We start from the raw sequence: 18,718 nt of genomic DNA on the forward strand, positions 1-18,718 counted from the left end.
CGACTTGTTACCGCATTGAAGCTGTACATCATGCCTGAGCAGGGTAATTATGTGAGAACAAGCATATTGCAAAAAACAAAAATGCTTGGTGCATCTTGAAAAACATCTAAGACTAACCTTGGCAGTGTTCACTTACTTGACCCAGAACTTTTGAAGTACCCTTTCTGATGCAAGTACTGCTGTGTTGTATGAATCAAACAATATTGCATTACTTATTTTATAACAGTGGCAAACAAAAAGGCATTAATGAAGATATTGTATTTCATGCCTTCCATTCATTCGTCATGTGGAAAGCTCCCTTAAAAAAACAGACGCATCATCAGTACCACCTTGCGAGGCATTCAGGGTAATTTGGTTAGCTGGGCACTTCACATATCTTTATAAAATGTCATATACTATGCTTGGACAGAAGCACTGCATATTTTGGGGGTATGAAACTCCTGCAGGCTTTCTTTTCCTTGTCATACATAACAGTGTCACATTTTTTACAGGAACTTCTGTTATCCAGTTAGTGGCCACTGACCCTGATGGCCCAGATGGCAACATCAGCTACTACATTGATTCTGGTGCCAGGGACAACTTTGTTCTAAACAAACTGACTGGAATCCTCAGTACATCAACGAATGCAAACTTGGACAGGGAGTTGAATGGAGACTCATACCACATTGTGGTAAGCTTTGTGGGGCTGCCATGCTTCTTGTTACCTGCTCTGTGCGTGCATACTGCACATACCTAAAAATGCATGTTGAATTTAATGTTCTTGCTTTTGTGTGTTTATGTTAAATAAGTGAGTGTTATTTGAGTGTTTTCTGTTTGCTATGTTTCTTCAGGAAACATGGCTATGTTAATCTGCAAGAAATAACACTTCACAATGAAAGCTGGTTGTGTAAAAATGAAAATTTGCTACCTGTAAATTCGACTATAATAAAATCATCAAAGTGTTGTACTGAAAATATTTCAATGACACAGAACACAGATTGTGTGGTTTAGTGTCCCGAGTTTTCTAACAGGCAACAAGTGCAGCTGTAGCCTTTCTATGAGCTACTGAGCTCGATGCAGGGCTTTAGAGATGCCGCAGCATTGTGGACTTGAACACATATATACGGACCTCCTTCTCCCATCATCATCATCATCATGCATGATTTTTTTTCCTTCTCTTTTCCCCAGTGTAGAGTAACGGGCGAGGGCACGCTATAGTTCAGGCTCTCTGCCTTTCTCTATAAATAATTCTTTTCTCTCTCTCTCTCTCTCTGAGGATTCTAGCATTCAAAATTAATCTTTTGTTGGCACATACCGAAAAATTAACCACCACGGGGCCCTGACACTAGTAGTGTTCTGCTGATGAGCACATGTTGAGATATTCTGTTCTTGACAGAGGCTACTGCATTCCGATAGGATGTAGAATGTTACAGTGCCTATTTACTGTGCTTGTATGTTTTCTGTGTTTGCTACGATTAGTTTGCATGCTAATAATTTCCAGCTGGCCAAAATGAACCCAGAGCCCTCTACTATGGTACATCTCAGTCTGACTGTTGCTTTAGTGCATAAAGCATGGTCAGTTATTGTACTAAAAAACACCAAGAACAGATTGACTAGAACGAAACAGTACATGCTTAGCACTTGCTTTATTCTATGTCAACCAATTCATCATATTTACTTGCCAGAATTTTGGCACAGCAAAAGACGAGGGATGACAGAAGCAACATAAGAAGGCGCCCTCATCTTTTGCTGCGCCACAATGATGTGCTGTGTGAGCACGCAATGTAATTGTTGTATGAAAACATTTCTATGTGTGTATATATATATATATATATATATCTACAGGTGTATGCTGTTGATGGAGGTGTGGTACCACAGAAAGCCTTTACAACAGTGACGCTCTCTGTGCAAGACGTGAACAACAAGCCACCTGTTTTTGCAAAGGACAGTTATGTGCATTGGGTTACTGAAAGTACGTTCACTTTTTTTGGGGCGGGGAGTTGTAGTAAGGTTGGGTAGTAAGCTTTTCCAAGCATGTGCATATCTGTGCCCATTATAAGGCTCTTGACCATATGGGCTCATAGGTCCTTTTCTTTGCCAACTGCTGCATGAAAGCACAATTAACTTGTCTTTGAAAGCGTGCATGAACCAGAGAGTGAGAGTATCAGAGAAAGTTTTGCTACATTATTATCTGATATCTTTCTCTAGAAGTTTTGTTAAATGGATGCTAAATGGGGGCAAACATTGAATCAATTTAGACTAAAACTATAGAAACTTCATGACATAGAAAATCATGACTGAAGGGTCATATATTTCTTCCATAATTCAAAGTGGCCTGCAATGGACAGCTGACATTTAGACAATTTGGATTAGATGCGTGGTGGAAAAACATTTCTATTCTTTCTTTATCCATGTAAAGTGGCAGTGTTTTTCTGCATGTAAAGAACTGAGTGATTTACATTGAATCCTATGCTCCATTGGTTATCATTGGAGGTCCTTTTCCAATGGTGGCTAGTGCCTGCTTTGAGTCAGAGGGCCACACAGAAGGCACCCCTCTACCACGGATACTATCACCAATAGAGCATTGTGAATAACTAATAAAATTCAGTAAAATTGGCCAAACTGCACTTTCATGTAAATGCAGTGTAATTTGCTTTCTTTGTCTGTGGCTGATTACAATTTATCATATATGACACGCATGTTACATGTTATAGTAGGTAGGTGTCAAGTAATAACGTGTAAAGTTCCATAATTTGATTCCATCTTAAGCAGTAGCGAACTTCTCATAATTAGCATGTACTTCAGTTAAAAGCAGGTTATCACATTCAGAAAACGTAAGGGAGCTGGTATTTACCTAACTTTCACATTCAAGACTTTTGTGTATGTGCGCTTCTGAGAATTTGTGCATAATCATTGACATCTTGAGTTGAAGCAGCTGAAGAACAGGATAAATGTTCAGACGTAAATTGGTGTTGCATGGGATCAGAAGTTACTATCGTGAGATGAAGTGCTTGATTTTGCAAATGATAAAGTTGACCGAGATGTACTTATATGTCAAAAGAAATATTAATTAGACTGGTAAATTGTGCATGTGAACAAATTGTTCTCATGATCGTCTTGAATAACTATGCACAACAAAGATGAAGTGCGAAAATGAGTGGTAAATGCAAGTTCTTGCGAAGGCTTTTTTTGCACCTGCTAATTTACTTTCCTGCAAACCATTTTCTGAAAAAGGCGTGTACAGTAAGCTAGTGTGAGCATTCCTGACACTTTTAAACAAAAACATAAGATATAGTTTGCAATGTCTACATTTGAATTCATATTTGCGTGTGTGTTCTGGATTAAGATAAAGCCTGATGAGGAACTATGCAGTGTTTCAAAGGGTCACACTTTGAGCATCACAAGGTGTGATTATCTGTTCCTAGTATCAGCATCATTTAGATCACATAATATCCAGCCTTTATTAACTGGAGTTGTCATTTGTGGAAAAACTAGCTAATTGTATTGCAATACTGCATTCACTGCCTAAGGATGTTGCATCAAAAGTTCAGTGCTTACAAGCACCCATCAGTGATGTGCCTTCTCATTATTTGTACGACATGTAGCAGAATTTTAATACACCTTACACTTCATACGAAGGGTAGTCTGGCACAACTGTTCTAAAGACCACTCTAAAATGCATGCACTGTAGTTGGAAACACAGAAAAATTCATATACAGTGCTGATTTGAATAAAGTGAGTTCATTGTATAATGACAGCATACTGTACATCACTATGGTTACATTTACTTAGTTTTGAACTACACTAACTAAAATCAAATTTGACTGGAAGCTATTGTCAGAGAGCATGAAAAGACACTGAAAAATGAACTGTTGTTGCGCTTATTGTAATCTAAAAGGTAGCTTGTAATTTGTAGTGAACTTAAGTTGTCAATTGTTGAACTACAAATATGAGAAAATGTAGAGAAAAACTGCCATATATTTATTTAGCAAAATAATTATGATCTTGTGCATGTGAAATTGTGCTTCAAGCTATTTTTCTGTTTTTTGGAAAAAAACAATGTAGAAAGAACATTGTTTACGGTGAAACTGACAAGTAATTTAAAATGTGCTAAGCTTATTTTGCCTGTCATTTCCTTGTTTTTTTTTTCTTATTTTTTTCTTGTTTTTCTTTAGGTCTACCAGTTGGACGTGAGGTCTTGAATGTGACTGCTGTTGATCCCGATGTTGGGGCTAAGGTGCGTTATGACATTGAAGAACCTATCATAGCAAGGGACAAGACTGGTTCCTTAGTCACTTCAACCATCACATATAACTATAAGGTCAGTATATCACACAATCACAACCATAAAGATGTGTGCATTCACAATGTCTTGTTTTGTTTACTTTTTCTGTTGTTGCAAATAATAGTCTGTTCAATGCTTTAAATAAACCTTACATGCCCTCTTCTCAAAGCTTTACTGCTGCTGAGATGCCAGATGGTCACGGAAAGTGTGATACTTTCTGATGATTCCAGACATATCTGGAAGTTAGTTGCATATAAAACAGGTGCTTGGTATTACATTTTTTCCAGTAACTCTTTCATGCACATGGTGTGTTGTATATGTACAGCCATACCATGTAATTACAACCTTCATTATCATGGACTGCAGGATGTGTGGGAAATTTTTGTGGAACCAAACCTTTCTGCCGGCTTATTCATATGTAAGCCGCCTTGGTTGCTCAGTGGCTATGGTGTTGGGCTGCTGAGCACGAGGTCGCGGGATTGAATCCCGGCCACGGCGATCGCATTTCGATGGGGGTTAAATGCGAAAACACCCGTGTACTTAGATTTAGGTGCACGTTAAAGAACCCCAGGTGGTCCAGATTTCCGGAGGCCCCACTATAGTGTGCCTCATAATCAGATCGTGGTTTTAGCACGTAAAACTCCATAATTTAATTTTTTTTAAGCTTAGTTTTTGCTTTCTACAGCTTGCTGCAATGTCGGCTTACCTCTATAAACACGTTATACTGTATTTTACTGCTAAATTTAATTTTATACTCTGTTGTGATGCATCTTACTGAGCATTTTGCATTGTCATATTTCAATTGTGCTCATAATTTGTATGCCATTATTTATTTCTTGCTTTATTCCATACTGCTGCTCCTGTAGTATTGTGTTATATGTGTGTATACAAATCTGCTGCACCTTCTGCTTCATGGTGCTGAGGACTAGTCACACTGACTAGTGTAAGCTTTATTCGAGGCTGCCCCAGTCATGTACTTGTGTGCCTATCAAGTGCACTTACGCATTCATTCATTCATAGTGACAAGATGTCCAGCCAGTACAGATTCCCATTTGTCTATAGCAGCACATAAGTCTGCCATGAACTGATTAGTAGTGTATATACAAGAAGAACTGTGCATCAAAAGCTGATTAATCAACTTTTGTTGCTTTTAAAAACTGCGTCACCATGTGAACAACACATAACCCTACCAGAGATTTTGGCTTGAACAAACTTGCTTTGTAGGATTTCTTCTGAGAAACTGTAGGAGTCCAGTAGTCCATCTGAGTGCTCACCCCACTAATGCATTGGACAAGGACGACGAGAAAAATGCCCTTCAGGTTGCCTAGCTTTTGTTGAAGGTTGGTACACACAGCTATGTGTAAAAACAAACCTGAAGAGGAAAGTTTAGCTTGGCCCAGCTCATATTTCCTAATTCAAACAAGTATAAAACACAAGGACTCAAAAACCACTGAAATAAAATGTGTTACATATGTTAAATATAATATGTGTTGCATAGAGAATGCTAAATTGTACTGATTGCTAAAAGCAAAATTTTTAATGAGTCAGCATTAGAATGCTCATGCAAACGAAAACCAGGCAGTGTCTGTTGGTTACCGCATGGCGTGGGAGAGTAGGAGTGAAGTGTGTGACGTTGCAAGTGGAAAGGATGAATGGAAGAGGGAGAGGAGGTGATAGAGGGTGTGTGAAGGATGGACATGATGGTGTGTTGTCGCACCTTAGAAGCCATTAAACAAACAGGTGGCGCGTGATGTCACACTTCGGTGCTCACGCAGACCTCCTCTTCCCTCCTCTTCCCTGGCAGACCTCCAGGGAAGAGGAGAGAATCGTGTTGTGGTGCGCTGTGGTGTACTTGGCAGATTGCCTGTGGTGTTTTACTGGTTTGGCATGTCTTGTGAAGGCACGTGTGTTTGAGTACAGTTTAAAATGGATGCAGTGCTGTCAACAAGCGGTATGGAAAGTTGTGCTGAGGAGTGCCGCCGAAAGAAGACCGAGATGATGCGACAGCAGGCTGAATCAGAAAAAGCCAGTAAGGCTCATTTGGCGGCAGCAGCTGAAGTGAAGGGCCGAAAGCATGTTGCAGGGTCTGAGGAGAAGCACCAATGTCAGTTAAGGGGAGGCTGAAGCGAAGAGGGCTAATCGTCAGGTAGACCCTTCTATAAATCAGGCAGAAGTCTAGGTGAATCGGGTTGAACGTCATGCAGATGCCGAATTATAACGAGTAGAGGCTGAGGTAAAGTGGCGCAAACAGCAAGGAGACTGCTAAACGCTGAGCGAAGGATCAGTGCTAACACATTTTTGTCAGGTGAACCACTTGATCAACCATTTCAATTTTTTTAGCAGAAATTGTTAACTAAAACAACTTGAAGCATGAAATTTACAGTACTGTAACTGCACAAAAAACAGGTATATCACAGTTACATTAACTGTGTCTTTTAAATTTTGTAAAGTGGACAGATATGATATATTAGCTTACATGAAATCATTGAATCATCTACTTGAGTTTTTCAAAAGTCCTGTCTACAAATTATTGATATAGAATTTCAAAATGGTGTGTAATATATCAGCTTTGTCTGCTTTAGTTATCCTAATAGATGTGCTTTACAGAATTGTGGTATTGTTTCCTAGTGCTGAGTTAGAGTTATAAGCGTGGTGTATCACTCCTTCTTATTTTTGAATTTCCTGCAATCGTTGTGAAGAAAATTAGGTTTAAAAAATTTGTTGGTAACAGTCGGTACATTTTAAATACAACAAACCTCTTCAAAACTGTTTCTGTGGATGTAAAGAAATGAATTCATTCCCATGTATTTAAGTAGCTCCCTCTTAAATTGCGATGTTCCCTTCTGGATAAATTTTCATCCTATCTTTTTTTTTTACTACAATAGAATTTCAGCAAACTGAAATCGCTTAAAAGCAATTGATGGTGAAATGGCACACGAGCCCCTAAATTGATAGGTTTTGTATTTGGATAATGCAAAAATACTTTCGTTCATCGGAACCTAAATTTTTGCAATTGTCAGTAAACGGAGCCATAGAAGCAAGCTCTAAAGTATTTATTTCAGGAGAAGCCAAGATCAGGGGCTGAATTCACAAAGCTTTCTGTTCGTAAGTGCTCTTTGCCTTTGGCTATCTCTGATAATACGTCTGGCATCAACATTGGAATTTGCACTTAGATCAATTACAGCATAACTTTTTAGAGCGCAGCTCTTAAGTGTCCATTCCTGAAGCGGGCGTTGGCGTTGTCCCTCGTAACCGAGCGAACGAGCGCAGCGAATGATGAAAGTGAACGTGGAGTGCAGCGAGGAATGAAAGATGCAAGGAGGAAAGCAGAGGAGGTGGTCCAATAGAATCACGAGGCAGAAAGAGGAGGAGGAGGATATGGCGAAAGGGTGAGAGGAAAAGCGCAGTGCAGCGACGGTGGCTACGAGATGGCGCCAGGATAGTGCACGTCATCTGGGAAGTCTGCCGGCGGTGGCTGCTGTGAATTGGGCGCCCACGGGACACCCACGTGCTGGCTCTCAAGATCTCCAGATTAATGAGGCAGTGGCGTCACACTTCACTGCGTTTGCAACGTGCCGCCCGAGGCAGATTGTCTGCACCAGCCATTATATCACGAAATGAAAACACATATGGAGATGCGCTCAAATTTGGCATTAGGGAGTATCGTAATTGTCGGTGAATTTTTTGTGAATACGGACCCTGATTTTTCATTTTTTTTAATAGGCTATACTTAAAATGTGGTGGCAAAAACTCAAGCAAGCAAATATTTTATTCATTTTTACTGCATAGTGCTTGCACTGTGAACATTTTGGCACCACCACTTGCCCCATAGATGACTGAAATAAGAATGACTGAAATTTAGCATTTTGGATGCCTTACAACGTGCCGTGCCATTTGATAAGTTGGAATCCACCAGCATGATCTCGTGCTAATTCAGTCACTGAGTTGAGCAATAAGGGCAATACATCACCGGTGTCATCTTGAAACCAAAACTAATGAAGCCTATAGCCATAATCAATCCAGAAGTTTCCGACCGCACCCAAGCCACGAGACAAACAAGCTACTATATTAACTCCTTGCTTCCTAACATTTCTAAGTGTTAAGACAGTGTATGGCATATAGTGCTGCACCCTGCATGTTTTTCTCAATGAACAAAACTTCTGTTTATCGGAACAAATTTCTCCGGTCCTTTGAGGTTCTGTTTAATGAGATTCTGTATCAGTGAGGCTTACTATTATTGATGACTTGCATTGTATGTAGTTTCTTTGTTGGGAACCAAAGGGTCCATTTTAGCAAAGCAGGACTTCAGAGAAAAAAATATGCTCCTAATTTGTGTTCTTCTAAGTGACTCAGTGCCACATCCTATGTAGCACTATCGTAAAGCAAGTTATATATTTACCTTTGTGTTACATTAGTGGTTATCGAAATATAATATTGTTGCGTAATGGGGCCATCTGTGTGTAGCACATGGTTATATTGAAGTCATGAAAACCATGCAGCTTATGCATTTCATTTATTACAACTGGGTTTGGGCCTTGCAGAGTTATAGTTTTCGATATTGTCCACCCAAGGACTGATCTTGTTCTTGAACAACACTCTTGCAGTGATCTATGCCTCTGAGAATTGCAATCGCTTTTATGGCATTACATGCGGAGAGGAGTTTGAAGAACATTATGATAATTTGATGGAAGAGAGCGTTATCATTAGGAAATTCACTTTTATAGAGATGATTCAGCTGTGGCATTACAGGGGTAACTGAAGGAAAAAAATTTGTTGATACTTGCAGTGATGAATGGTCATTGTCATGTCATTATGGCGGTAAAATAAATATGATAGTTTGAAGAGAAGGGACCTCAACTTTGAAAATCGGCACTCTAAGCAGCTGTGCCACCAGACATTAATCAAGTGTGAGCCCAAAGAGAAAGCAACAATGGTTCACAAGGCAGCTCTTGTGTTGCACATTACAGTACATGAGTCAATAATCGTAAACTGGCACTGAGGTGAACGAAGTTAAGTTAAACCATATGGCACAAAGTGAAACACAGGATACAAAGGAGGTGGAACCAAACTCTGGTTCTTCTGAGCAGATTGTTTGGGTGCCACTGTAAATGTTTTCTGTAACTGGTACTGTGAGAAACGCAGTGAGATTTAGTATGCATATTGCCATGCAAACTATCACTACCACTGCTTCGCTTTGCAGACATGGTGAAACTGCAACATTTTTGTTTTCCTAAAGTGTCTGGCAATGTAAATGAATAAATTCTACCTTTTCAGAAATGAATTCAGGTCATTGGCATGTGGGCTTTCACAGCAGATGTACATATAACCTCGGGATGCTTTCAACAGCTGAGAAAGAGATCTGTGCGCTTTAAAGTTTATGATCAGCTGTTACTGTGGACAGTCTATCAGATAAAGGTCATTGTGTTGGTTTCATAAATTTATCTGGATGCCTATAATATAGATGGTATTTGTATTTGGGAAATGCAGAACATAAAGAATGTGTATTTCCTTGTTCTTGTCGTGCCACTTGGCTTTCATGTGTAGTTATGTACAACTGTGATACATATTGCCATGTTTGAATGAGAGAATTCACTCAAAAAAGTACTACTCAGAAATAAATTTAAGATCATAATTTAGTGCACCTTTTTTTTTCTAGAATGCTTTTCGCATAAATGGAGTGACTGGCCAAATTACAGTAAACAGCCCTTTGGATTACAATGCAGCTTCAGTAATTACATTTAATGTGGCTGCTGTTGATCAAAATGGTGCCATTCAGCCCCAGAAAACTGCAGGTGGGTGTGTGTTAATGCACGTATGTATGTGTTTATTTTTAAAAGATTTTAGAAGCTTGGAAATACAGCTGTTATGTTTGTTTAGACAAGCTGTCTTTTTGTCTTTGTCTACCAGTGTAAAAGACAGTAACTAGGTACAAAACTTTCTTGTCACTTTGCTAGCTGGCTGAGCATGTGAAGGAAAATATACAAACATTGATTCCTGTTGTTGAAAAAAATTTTTTTTTTTACACTGAGCCATGTTCCACATAACCTAACATTGAATGAGAACACCATGAAACTAAAAGCAGACTTCAGTGCACTTAAACATAGGTGATTTGACAAAGAAATAACCGAGCCTTCCCAGGCAAGTTGATAGTTTGCACATATAGCAGTTTTGCATACGAACAGTAAAACCTTGCTAATATGTTTTTCGCCAGGATGTTGTCCCACTTATAGCGTTGTTGAAGTCTTATCCCCATGGCTCTGACAGAATGCTGAGAATGTTTATGTAATATGTTTTCTGGCTGCTAATATTTCAGTGAACCTGTGAAAAACCTATTAGAGATGTTGTGCTGTCTATATGAAAGTGCAACAGCCATAGCCTTGCCCCACTGGAACATAATTTGTGTACAAAGTACTAAAATGATCGCTTGCTGATTTTGGGACTAATTGTGTCACTAGTTCCTTTTACTGTCAGTTGTTGGCTGAAATACTAGGGAAAGAGGGGATGGTGGCTGTGATCTTAATTTTGACATATATAATTGCTGGTGTGTTGAGGAACAGACCAAGGTATTTAATTCCTGTGCTTTATTGGGAGCTGTTTGCATTCCTTTGCAGTGGAGGTCACTGTATACATTCAAGCACACAGTGAGAGCAATCCAATTTTTGCCCCTCCATGGACTCCTGCGAACCCAAAAATTGAGATCACTGTTCCTGAAGAATCTACAGTTGGCTCCACTATATTCACAGTCACAGCCCGTGATCCCCTCACCCATGCTGCTGTTGCCAATTTTGCAAAGATCCCGGAGTCTGACCAAGGAAGCTTCTTTTCAGTCAGCCCAATATCTGGTAGGTACAGTGTCTTTCTTCAATTTAGCAGCCGTGTAATTTCGTATTAAAGTGTCACTAGTGGGTCATATTTAAGTGACTGCAAGAACTTATGCTGGTATGCATTTTAATGCACAGGAGCAAAAATTATTGTCCCATACAGCTTTTGTTCTTTATTTGATGTCTGGTTATGTCTACAAGAGTGTGCATTTTTATGCCTCAGTCCAGTTTCTGTTCAAAATGAAACTTTCATGACAACATATTTCACTTTTTTAAAATATGAATTGCTTCTTGTCTTCAATAATAAATGTGAAATTTTTAGGTGCAGTGACGCTCAACCAGAGGCTCGATTATGAGGAGTTGCCTGAAAAGGTGTTGGCATTTGATGTGAAAGCCATCATTGGTCTCGACAAAAACAACCAAAAGTCATCGATTGCTACAGTGATAATTAACGTTCAGGACATTAATGACAACAGTCCAGTTTTCTCACAAAATGTAAGTTTCTTTCTTCTTCTCTCTTTCTTTTTCTTCTCTCTCTCTCTTTTCCAAGCATTTTTGAAAGTTGGGAGTGTCTGTGTTTATGTTGTCTTTCCTCAATGAGTTGGTCATTATGTGGGTGAGTAAGTCTGTGTGTCCATGTGTGTGTGGTTTTTTTTCCAGTCATATGTAACAATGGTATCAGAAGCCACACGCTACCCTCATACTATCCTGCTTATCACGGCAACTGACAAGGACACACAACAAGGGTATGGAGTTGTCCAATATTTCATCTCTGGAGAAGGATCAGATGTGTTCAGCATCAATGAGACAACAGTGCGTATTGTGACTTCATGCATTATTTCTGTTTGCTTACAACGGTATGCAGAAATTTCACTTATGAATTTGAGGGAAAACACGGGGAATACGGGAGATGGAAATTCAAGACGCTGAGCAAAACGATAACAAGGTGAAAGCAGGAGCCGTTTCGACAAGTGGACTTGTCTTCTTCAAGGCGATGCGACATATGCTTTCCTCGCCACGGTATATATAGGTGGGGTTCTTCTAAAGGGGAGAGGGTGTAAGGCAAGAGGTTGCGGCAACGAGGGAATGTGTGTTAGCGTGTCGAATTGAGAGTAAAGGAATGCTGTGCACAAAACCAAGGCCAGGGCCACACCCCACCCTCCCGGTCTGTCAACGCACGCGTGTTAGCCGGCGTGTAAACGGCGTCTGATACGCCGGCTGAAAAATAAACAAGAGAGTAAAGGAAAGGGGAAAAAAGGAAAAAAGGGGGGGGGGCATACGCCAAGAAATCAAACTAAGTGTTCTAGCCTATAGCTTGAAATTTAGCATAGTGAATAGATTCTAAAGCTCCCTTTGAAACGTTTATGCCTATTGGTTGCAATGTCTTGAACTTATGGATAAGGTATGATTCTCTGTATTTTCTTTCTCATTCAGAACGGAAATTTGACTAAGATGTAGTTTCAGTTCATCGAAGTTATGACCTGGTTGGTTGAAATGCTTGGTGACGGCTTTGGGAAGCTTTTTAGCTGTGTCCGCGCGACATCCGTTTAATCTGACGTTCATTGATTGTCCTGTTTCACCGATATATTGTTTTGACAATCGATGAACCAGGAGATGAAAGCCCATACATATTAATGACGAATGCAAACAACACTTAGTGGAGCATGTCTTTTTCTCTGTCTTCTTTTTTTTTTTTTTTCAGGACGTTTTAAGGGGGTTCCCTGCCTTCGTGCCTTATATCACATGTGCAGTTTCCTCATTATCTAGGAAGAGTCGGTTAAAGGACTGTTGGTAACACTGTGGTACCACATTGCTGCTAAGTCCAGAGATGTATACATTTTTGTAACCCCCTATGTAGTTTGGAGGCATGCTAACTACGGGAAGTCTGTGTATGAGCTTATGCTTTGCTGCATTTATTCTCAGCAGTGTTTCCACTATTGCAAAGCAGTTCTTTTCATGTGTCTAAGTGCCAAACAGTTACTCGCTAACAGTGTGAGAAACGTTCAGTCTAGTACATTATTGAATGCTTTGGCACCTGTGACGTACTTGTGCACCAAGATGTGCACAAGTTTGCGTGCGTTTGGAGTTATTGTGGGCTTACAAAATGTGCATTTGCAGCCACGTCATAAAAATAAGGGCAGGGGACGGGGTGGAAAGGAGGGGTGGAGACTGAGTTGTAATATTTATAAAGATGAAGCTTGAGTCCACTGGTAAAAAGGTATGTGCCTGACTGCCCCTGTTGTATATATGCAGGGTGCCCTTGGAATCCAGGAAGGTGCAGTTCTTGACAGGGAGAAGCAGCCACTGTACAACCTGCAGGTGACTGCTGTTGACAACCCAGGGGCACCCTCAAACCAGCGCAGAACATCAGTTCTGGTAATTCATTTAATTCAAGTAGCTTCTTTTGTCACTTTTAGCACTCAAGCCTTGGCCTGTACATTGATCTTAGTCTTTGTGTGGACTGTCCCTTGGCTGCGTGCATTGTTTGGGCAGGGCAGCGCAAGCACTAGGGCAGGTTCAGTTATGACAAAAAGTACTGCTAGCACACCAACGGCACGTACTTATATTTGTTGATAGAAAGTTCCAACTTGACGCTTGCAGAAGTCACCATCTTACTGCTCTGAGAATGCAAATATATTGCATTTAATTAAATGGTTTTGTTGTTGTGACTTTCATGAAATGTCGCTGATTGTAGGTAAGAACAAACATTTATAGAAGCTTATTATTTTACAACAAACATCTGTTAATGTAGCGCACCGCGCCACAGTGTCTCATCTGCAACAAGAGATAATCATCATCCTATGAAAAAAGAAAAAGCGAAATAAAAAATCTAGAGTAGCTGTAATTGTCCAAAGGCACATCCAGCTGTATCCTGTCTGCAACAATAAATGTTTACCATCATCGTGCTATCGTGATAATGGTAAAATAAAGTACAATGGACTTCCATCAGTTCAACCCTGATGGTGCCATATTTTCAGCCTCTTGTTTAATTCACCCCACTAGATAATTATTCTGGTGGGGTGAACTAAACAAGAGGCAGAAAAAATGACGAAACACGCCAATGATTCCTTAAGAAGTGTATGCCTAACTGTAACACACCCCTTAATCGAACACGCACCCACTTTTTATGAGTTCAAAGTAAAAAACCCACATAGAGATGGCATTAGAGCTCCTAAACATACAGTCAAACCTCAATATAACAAACCTCAGTTTAACAAAATTAGCAATGTAATGAACTATTTTCATTTTTCGATCTTAGTTGCATTGAAAACCATGTATTTATCAAAACTTGTTGCTGAGCTACTTGGTTCATGACTTAAAAACAACAGTTACTGTGCTAAGCATACAAGGACGAAGCGAGACACAAACGACATATACAAGCGCCCGTATGCTGCATTTACTCGCGTAATGGATGCACTCGCATAATGAACGCACTCCCAGATTATACACGAAAAATGGGAATTTCTTTTCCTCGCGTAATGAACGCACCCCCAACTTTGCTAATATGAAGTACCACGATCGAACGGTCGTGCTATAGCTTTTTGGAGTGATTAGGGTCTTTTACTCTTGCACATGTGTCAAGTGCACTTAAAGGGCCCCTCACCAGGCCCCTTAGCAAATTTTGGTTATACGCTGGAAGTTAAGTGCCCTCTAAGGAGTGAGCGTTCAGCCACAGTAATTTTTCAAATTGGTTCATTAATAGCCGAGATAGAAATATTTCAGTGCCACGAACCGATGAATTCAGGAGGCAAGTTCCACTGCCAAGTGAGACGCTCTCTCCACTTGCTCCATCTAGCCTATGCAAGTGAAATTCTTTCCCTGCGTTCTCCCATACTGGACCTCGAGGATTGCATGATGCATACGTCGCAGGCCCCACCTTCATATTTTTTTCTCCTCGCTTTTTTTGTGGCGCAGTGCACTTCCACGGATGTTACATGCGCGAGCTGTTGCGATTGTCTCGTTTCGCGCAGCACACGAAGATACCTGACTAGCGGTATAAGTCAGTGCTACATGAATACAGAAGCAGACACAATCGGATCACAGAGCATGATCCCACGCTGGAACATGGTAGAAAATGACATAGTTTCGCTGTTTGTGCGTGCAACTGCACGATGTGGGAACAAGCAGACGAAACGGAAGTACACCTCTCTTCCTGCGGTGTGAAGTGAAACAAAAACATGCAGACATTCGGTTTATGTGTTTTATTATTTCTCTAAGCTTTAATTTGTTTATTCAAGCAACGCATTACACAAATAACAGATGTTGCCTTGAATAATTCAAGTCACGTGCCACTATGAGTGACGTCAGAGTGCAAACACGTGTACATAGGCGCACTAGCACGTGTACGTCATCCTCTGGCTTGGAGTGCAGTGGCTGCAAGGAGAATGTAAAACGGCATTTGGTTTGAAATTTCAGGTCTTTCCGTGGCATGTAGCGATGTAATACTTTGCAGACACGATCGTTATTGTGCGATGTATAGTCTGCGCTTGTCAGCTCAAAATGGCCAAACTTGGTGAGGGGCCCTTTAATCTCAATGGCAAATCCATGACGAGAGAGCACTGGTGGTAAGCATGGGGTAAGACCAGGCTGCACATTATCACAGTCGCTTGGGACCTGACGGAAGGAGCAACCATGATAAGGCTTAGCCTGTTCTTACTGCATGCTTGCCACCAGTGCCAGCGCAAAGGCACCTCGCAGACTTGAGAGAGAAAGAAAAACTGCAACTTGCTCTCTGAAACAGTACTTAACACAGTTTACGGACTTTACTCAGACTTAAAAGAGAGAGAACACGCGTGGTGCGTGGTACGTCGCTGCGCACGGGAGAGTCCAAGTGAAGGAGGGGCAGTCGGCACATGTTCAGCATAGTCTGTTGCTCGCTTTTCTGCCTGTCTTTGGTTTCGCTCTGTGCGATGGGCCCGAAGTCGAGTTACACACCTGCTGCAGGACAGAGAGTTTATCTGCTTGCAAAACGGAAATGCTAGTCAGACACCAATAAACTTTGACATGCCGATGAGCAGGACGGTCGAGCAAAAAGATGCACACAGCATGCTTGTCAAAACAACAGGGGGGTATTCTGTAAGTGTCCACCTAGAGGACGTGTCCATTTCGTCTGCGGTTGAAGTTCTGATTTGCTGGGCTGGGGTACACGTCAGAAGGAGACAGGCACTCCTGCCAATCAAAACTTCAGCAGCAGATAAAATGGACGTGTCCACTAAGTGGACACTTGCAGAAAACACCTCCAGGTGCCAAAAAGCAATACTTCAATCAGATGCTGCAATAGTGGCAGACGGTCGGAAATGGCTGCGAGGATAAACTGTTGAGGAACCATAATGTGGATGGAGCAGCCAGTGACCCAGATAACAGGTCTGGTGTTTTCGAAGCAAAGTGAAGTGCAATAAAAATGCTGTTATAGTTTGCAAACAGTATGTGTCTATTTTTACTGCAAAGATAACTTATCTAATGTATTTTTCAAATAATTAACATCTTACTTTTGAGTTAAAGCTGTTTCAAAATATTCCCATAAAATTTACTCTGCATGATAAATGCACCCCCCAACTACGCTTCGGTTTATTGGGAAAACAAGTGTGTTGTTTACATGAGTATATATGGTATGTAGTTTGTGTCTCACATCGTCCTTGTCTGCTTAGCGCTGTAACTTTTGTTTTTAAGTCTTGTGTTTATTTTTTGTTCTTTAACGAAGTAACTTCATGACACAGTTCTGATTTAACTAAGTTTTGAGTCATTTCAATTATGTAGTTGGAGTCGGTATGGCTAATAAATCTAGCAAAAAACTATGTTGGCCGTGGCAAAAGGTACTTCGAGTGTCCTTCTGCATGAAAAGTTTTAGCGGCATAACTGCTGTCAAAATGCACGCACCAGGATACGGTAGGCAGGAAACACTGCTGCGCCATTTGTCATGTTAGTAAATAACTCGGAGAAACACAAGAGCTGACGATTCCTTCTGTGCAAGAGGGTTGAGGAGGGAATGAACGCGCTACGGGGGGGGGGGGGGGGTCAGGAAAGTGTGCTTATCTGCCTTGTCCTCCTTGCGCACATTCATGAGTGGGCCATGCACTGTATCGATCTTGGAGGTAACCTCTCCACGGCAAGCCGAAATGGCTGGTGCCTTCCTGCGTGTCTTTTGTTGGTGGTCGCGTAATCTCAGGTTTCTGAGACACCGTATAGAACGCTCGCTCGAGTTGTGTCTTCATGTTCGCGGTCATCGAGTGAGATCTGTTAATGCTTGCCTGAATGTGCGTGATGCTGATAAAACTACAAACCTTACTTCATGTAGTCGCTTTGCTAATGCCATCAATGCAGTCCGGGAAAGGTCCATGCACCGCAGTTTCGCTATCTATGGTCTACACGTACGACATTAACTGATGCCAAGCTTGTACGCACAGAAAGATTAAAAAAATACCATGCACTAACCGTTCGGCACTCATTAAGCAACTATGGCTTGAGTGGTCAGCCAATGTATTAGGTTCGATGGTGACGGGGTGGGGGATTCATTGTGACTATATTTAGATTGGAACAACTTATTAAGTGGGTACATATTAACGAGGTTTTACTGTACATACATACAGTGGTTAGGCATTAATTGTTAATACAGTATGAAAATTCTATACCTTTCAGATACCATGAAGAATTTTTTCAGTCACTTGCATGACCATTTATTTAGTGTTTCATTCATTTATTCACACTGCTTTTGTGTTTCAGTAGTCAAAAAGTGATGACCTAAACCTATGTGCCTTTATATTGCTCCATTCCAATGTCAGTACTTGTAATAAAGGAAACTAAAACTGCACTGATAAATGCAGTGGTAGTGGAGTTTGTTTATAATTTATCCATGGTTTTCAAATATGTTGATGGACTTTGAGGATTGTCATTTGTATTCTTATGAATTGTTCATATAGCTGAAATGCTTGAAGCTTAAGTAAAATGTACCAGCTTCATAGTTTGCAAAACCTGAAAATCGAAAGTCAGCATTTTTTTCACTTATTGTTTAAAAGTTCCCTACATCCACTGCAGTGGCTTAGCGGCTTTGGTACTAAGCTACTGAGTAGGATGGGGGGTTCAATGCCTAGTCTCAGGGGCCACATTCCATTGAAGGCGGTATGCAAAATTGCTCATGTACTGTGCTTTGGGTGCACATTAAAGAACCTCAGGTGGTGAAAGTTAATCCAAAGACAATTTTTCTTAATCCCACTATAGCACCTCTGTGCCTTTGTGTTGCTTTAAATTAAATCTCATTAAAGTCAATCAATTGTCAAGCATTCGAATGTTCCCTACAACTAACCTGCTATGTAATATTCTGCCATTTTTCAAAAAGGTGGTGATTAAGATCCAAGATGAAAACGACAATGCACCAGAGTTTAGTCAGTCTGGCTACACAGCTGTTGTGCCAGAAAATGTTCCAACAGGCTTCAGTATTCTGACTGTGAGAGCAAGTGACAAAGACGCTGGTTCCAATGCGGAAGTCAGTTATTCCTTTGTGGATGAGCCTGAAGTGGGAGCCATCAGTACGTAAACATACTTCTTACCTTTTCTTTAAAAATATGTATGTCTGTCAGTGCTATGTCTGCATGCATGGATATGTGTGTCTGTTTAATTACATAAAACGTAAAGAATT

General features: G+C 40.6%; 1 protein-coding gene across 3 annotated transcripts in view; it reads left to right on the plus strand.

Moving 5' to 3' along the window:
- The window catches only part of Cad74A (cadherin 74A), a 106,817-nt gene that overhangs the window by 19,376 nt on the left and 68,723 nt on the right, over positions 1–18,718 (plus strand). For all 3 annotated transcript variants that reach the window (XM_065441368.2, XM_065441369.2, XM_065441370.2), the window contains exons 18-26: positions 492–670; positions 1,825–1,951; positions 4,155–4,300; positions 9,921–10,056; positions 10,876–11,106; positions 11,408–11,580; positions 11,746–11,898; positions 13,339–13,461; positions 18,419–18,608. In XM_065441368.2, the coding sequence (XP_065297440.1) occupies positions 492–670; positions 1,825–1,951; positions 4,155–4,300; positions 9,921–10,056; positions 10,876–11,106; positions 11,408–11,580; positions 11,746–11,898; positions 13,339–13,461; positions 18,419–18,608 (1,458 nt within the window). The remainder of the gene's footprint in view (positions 1–491; positions 671–1,824; positions 1,952–4,154; positions 4,301–9,920; positions 10,057–10,875; positions 11,107–11,407; positions 11,581–11,745; positions 11,899–13,338; positions 13,462–18,418; positions 18,609–18,718) is intronic.

This window comes from Dermacentor albipictus, chromosome 1 (assembly GCF_038994185.2).
Source record: "Dermacentor albipictus isolate Rhodes 1998 colony chromosome 1, USDA_Dalb.pri_finalv2, whole genome shotgun sequence".
NCBI classification, from domain to species: domain Eukaryota; kingdom Metazoa; phylum Arthropoda; class Arachnida; order Ixodida; family Ixodidae; genus Dermacentor; species Dermacentor albipictus.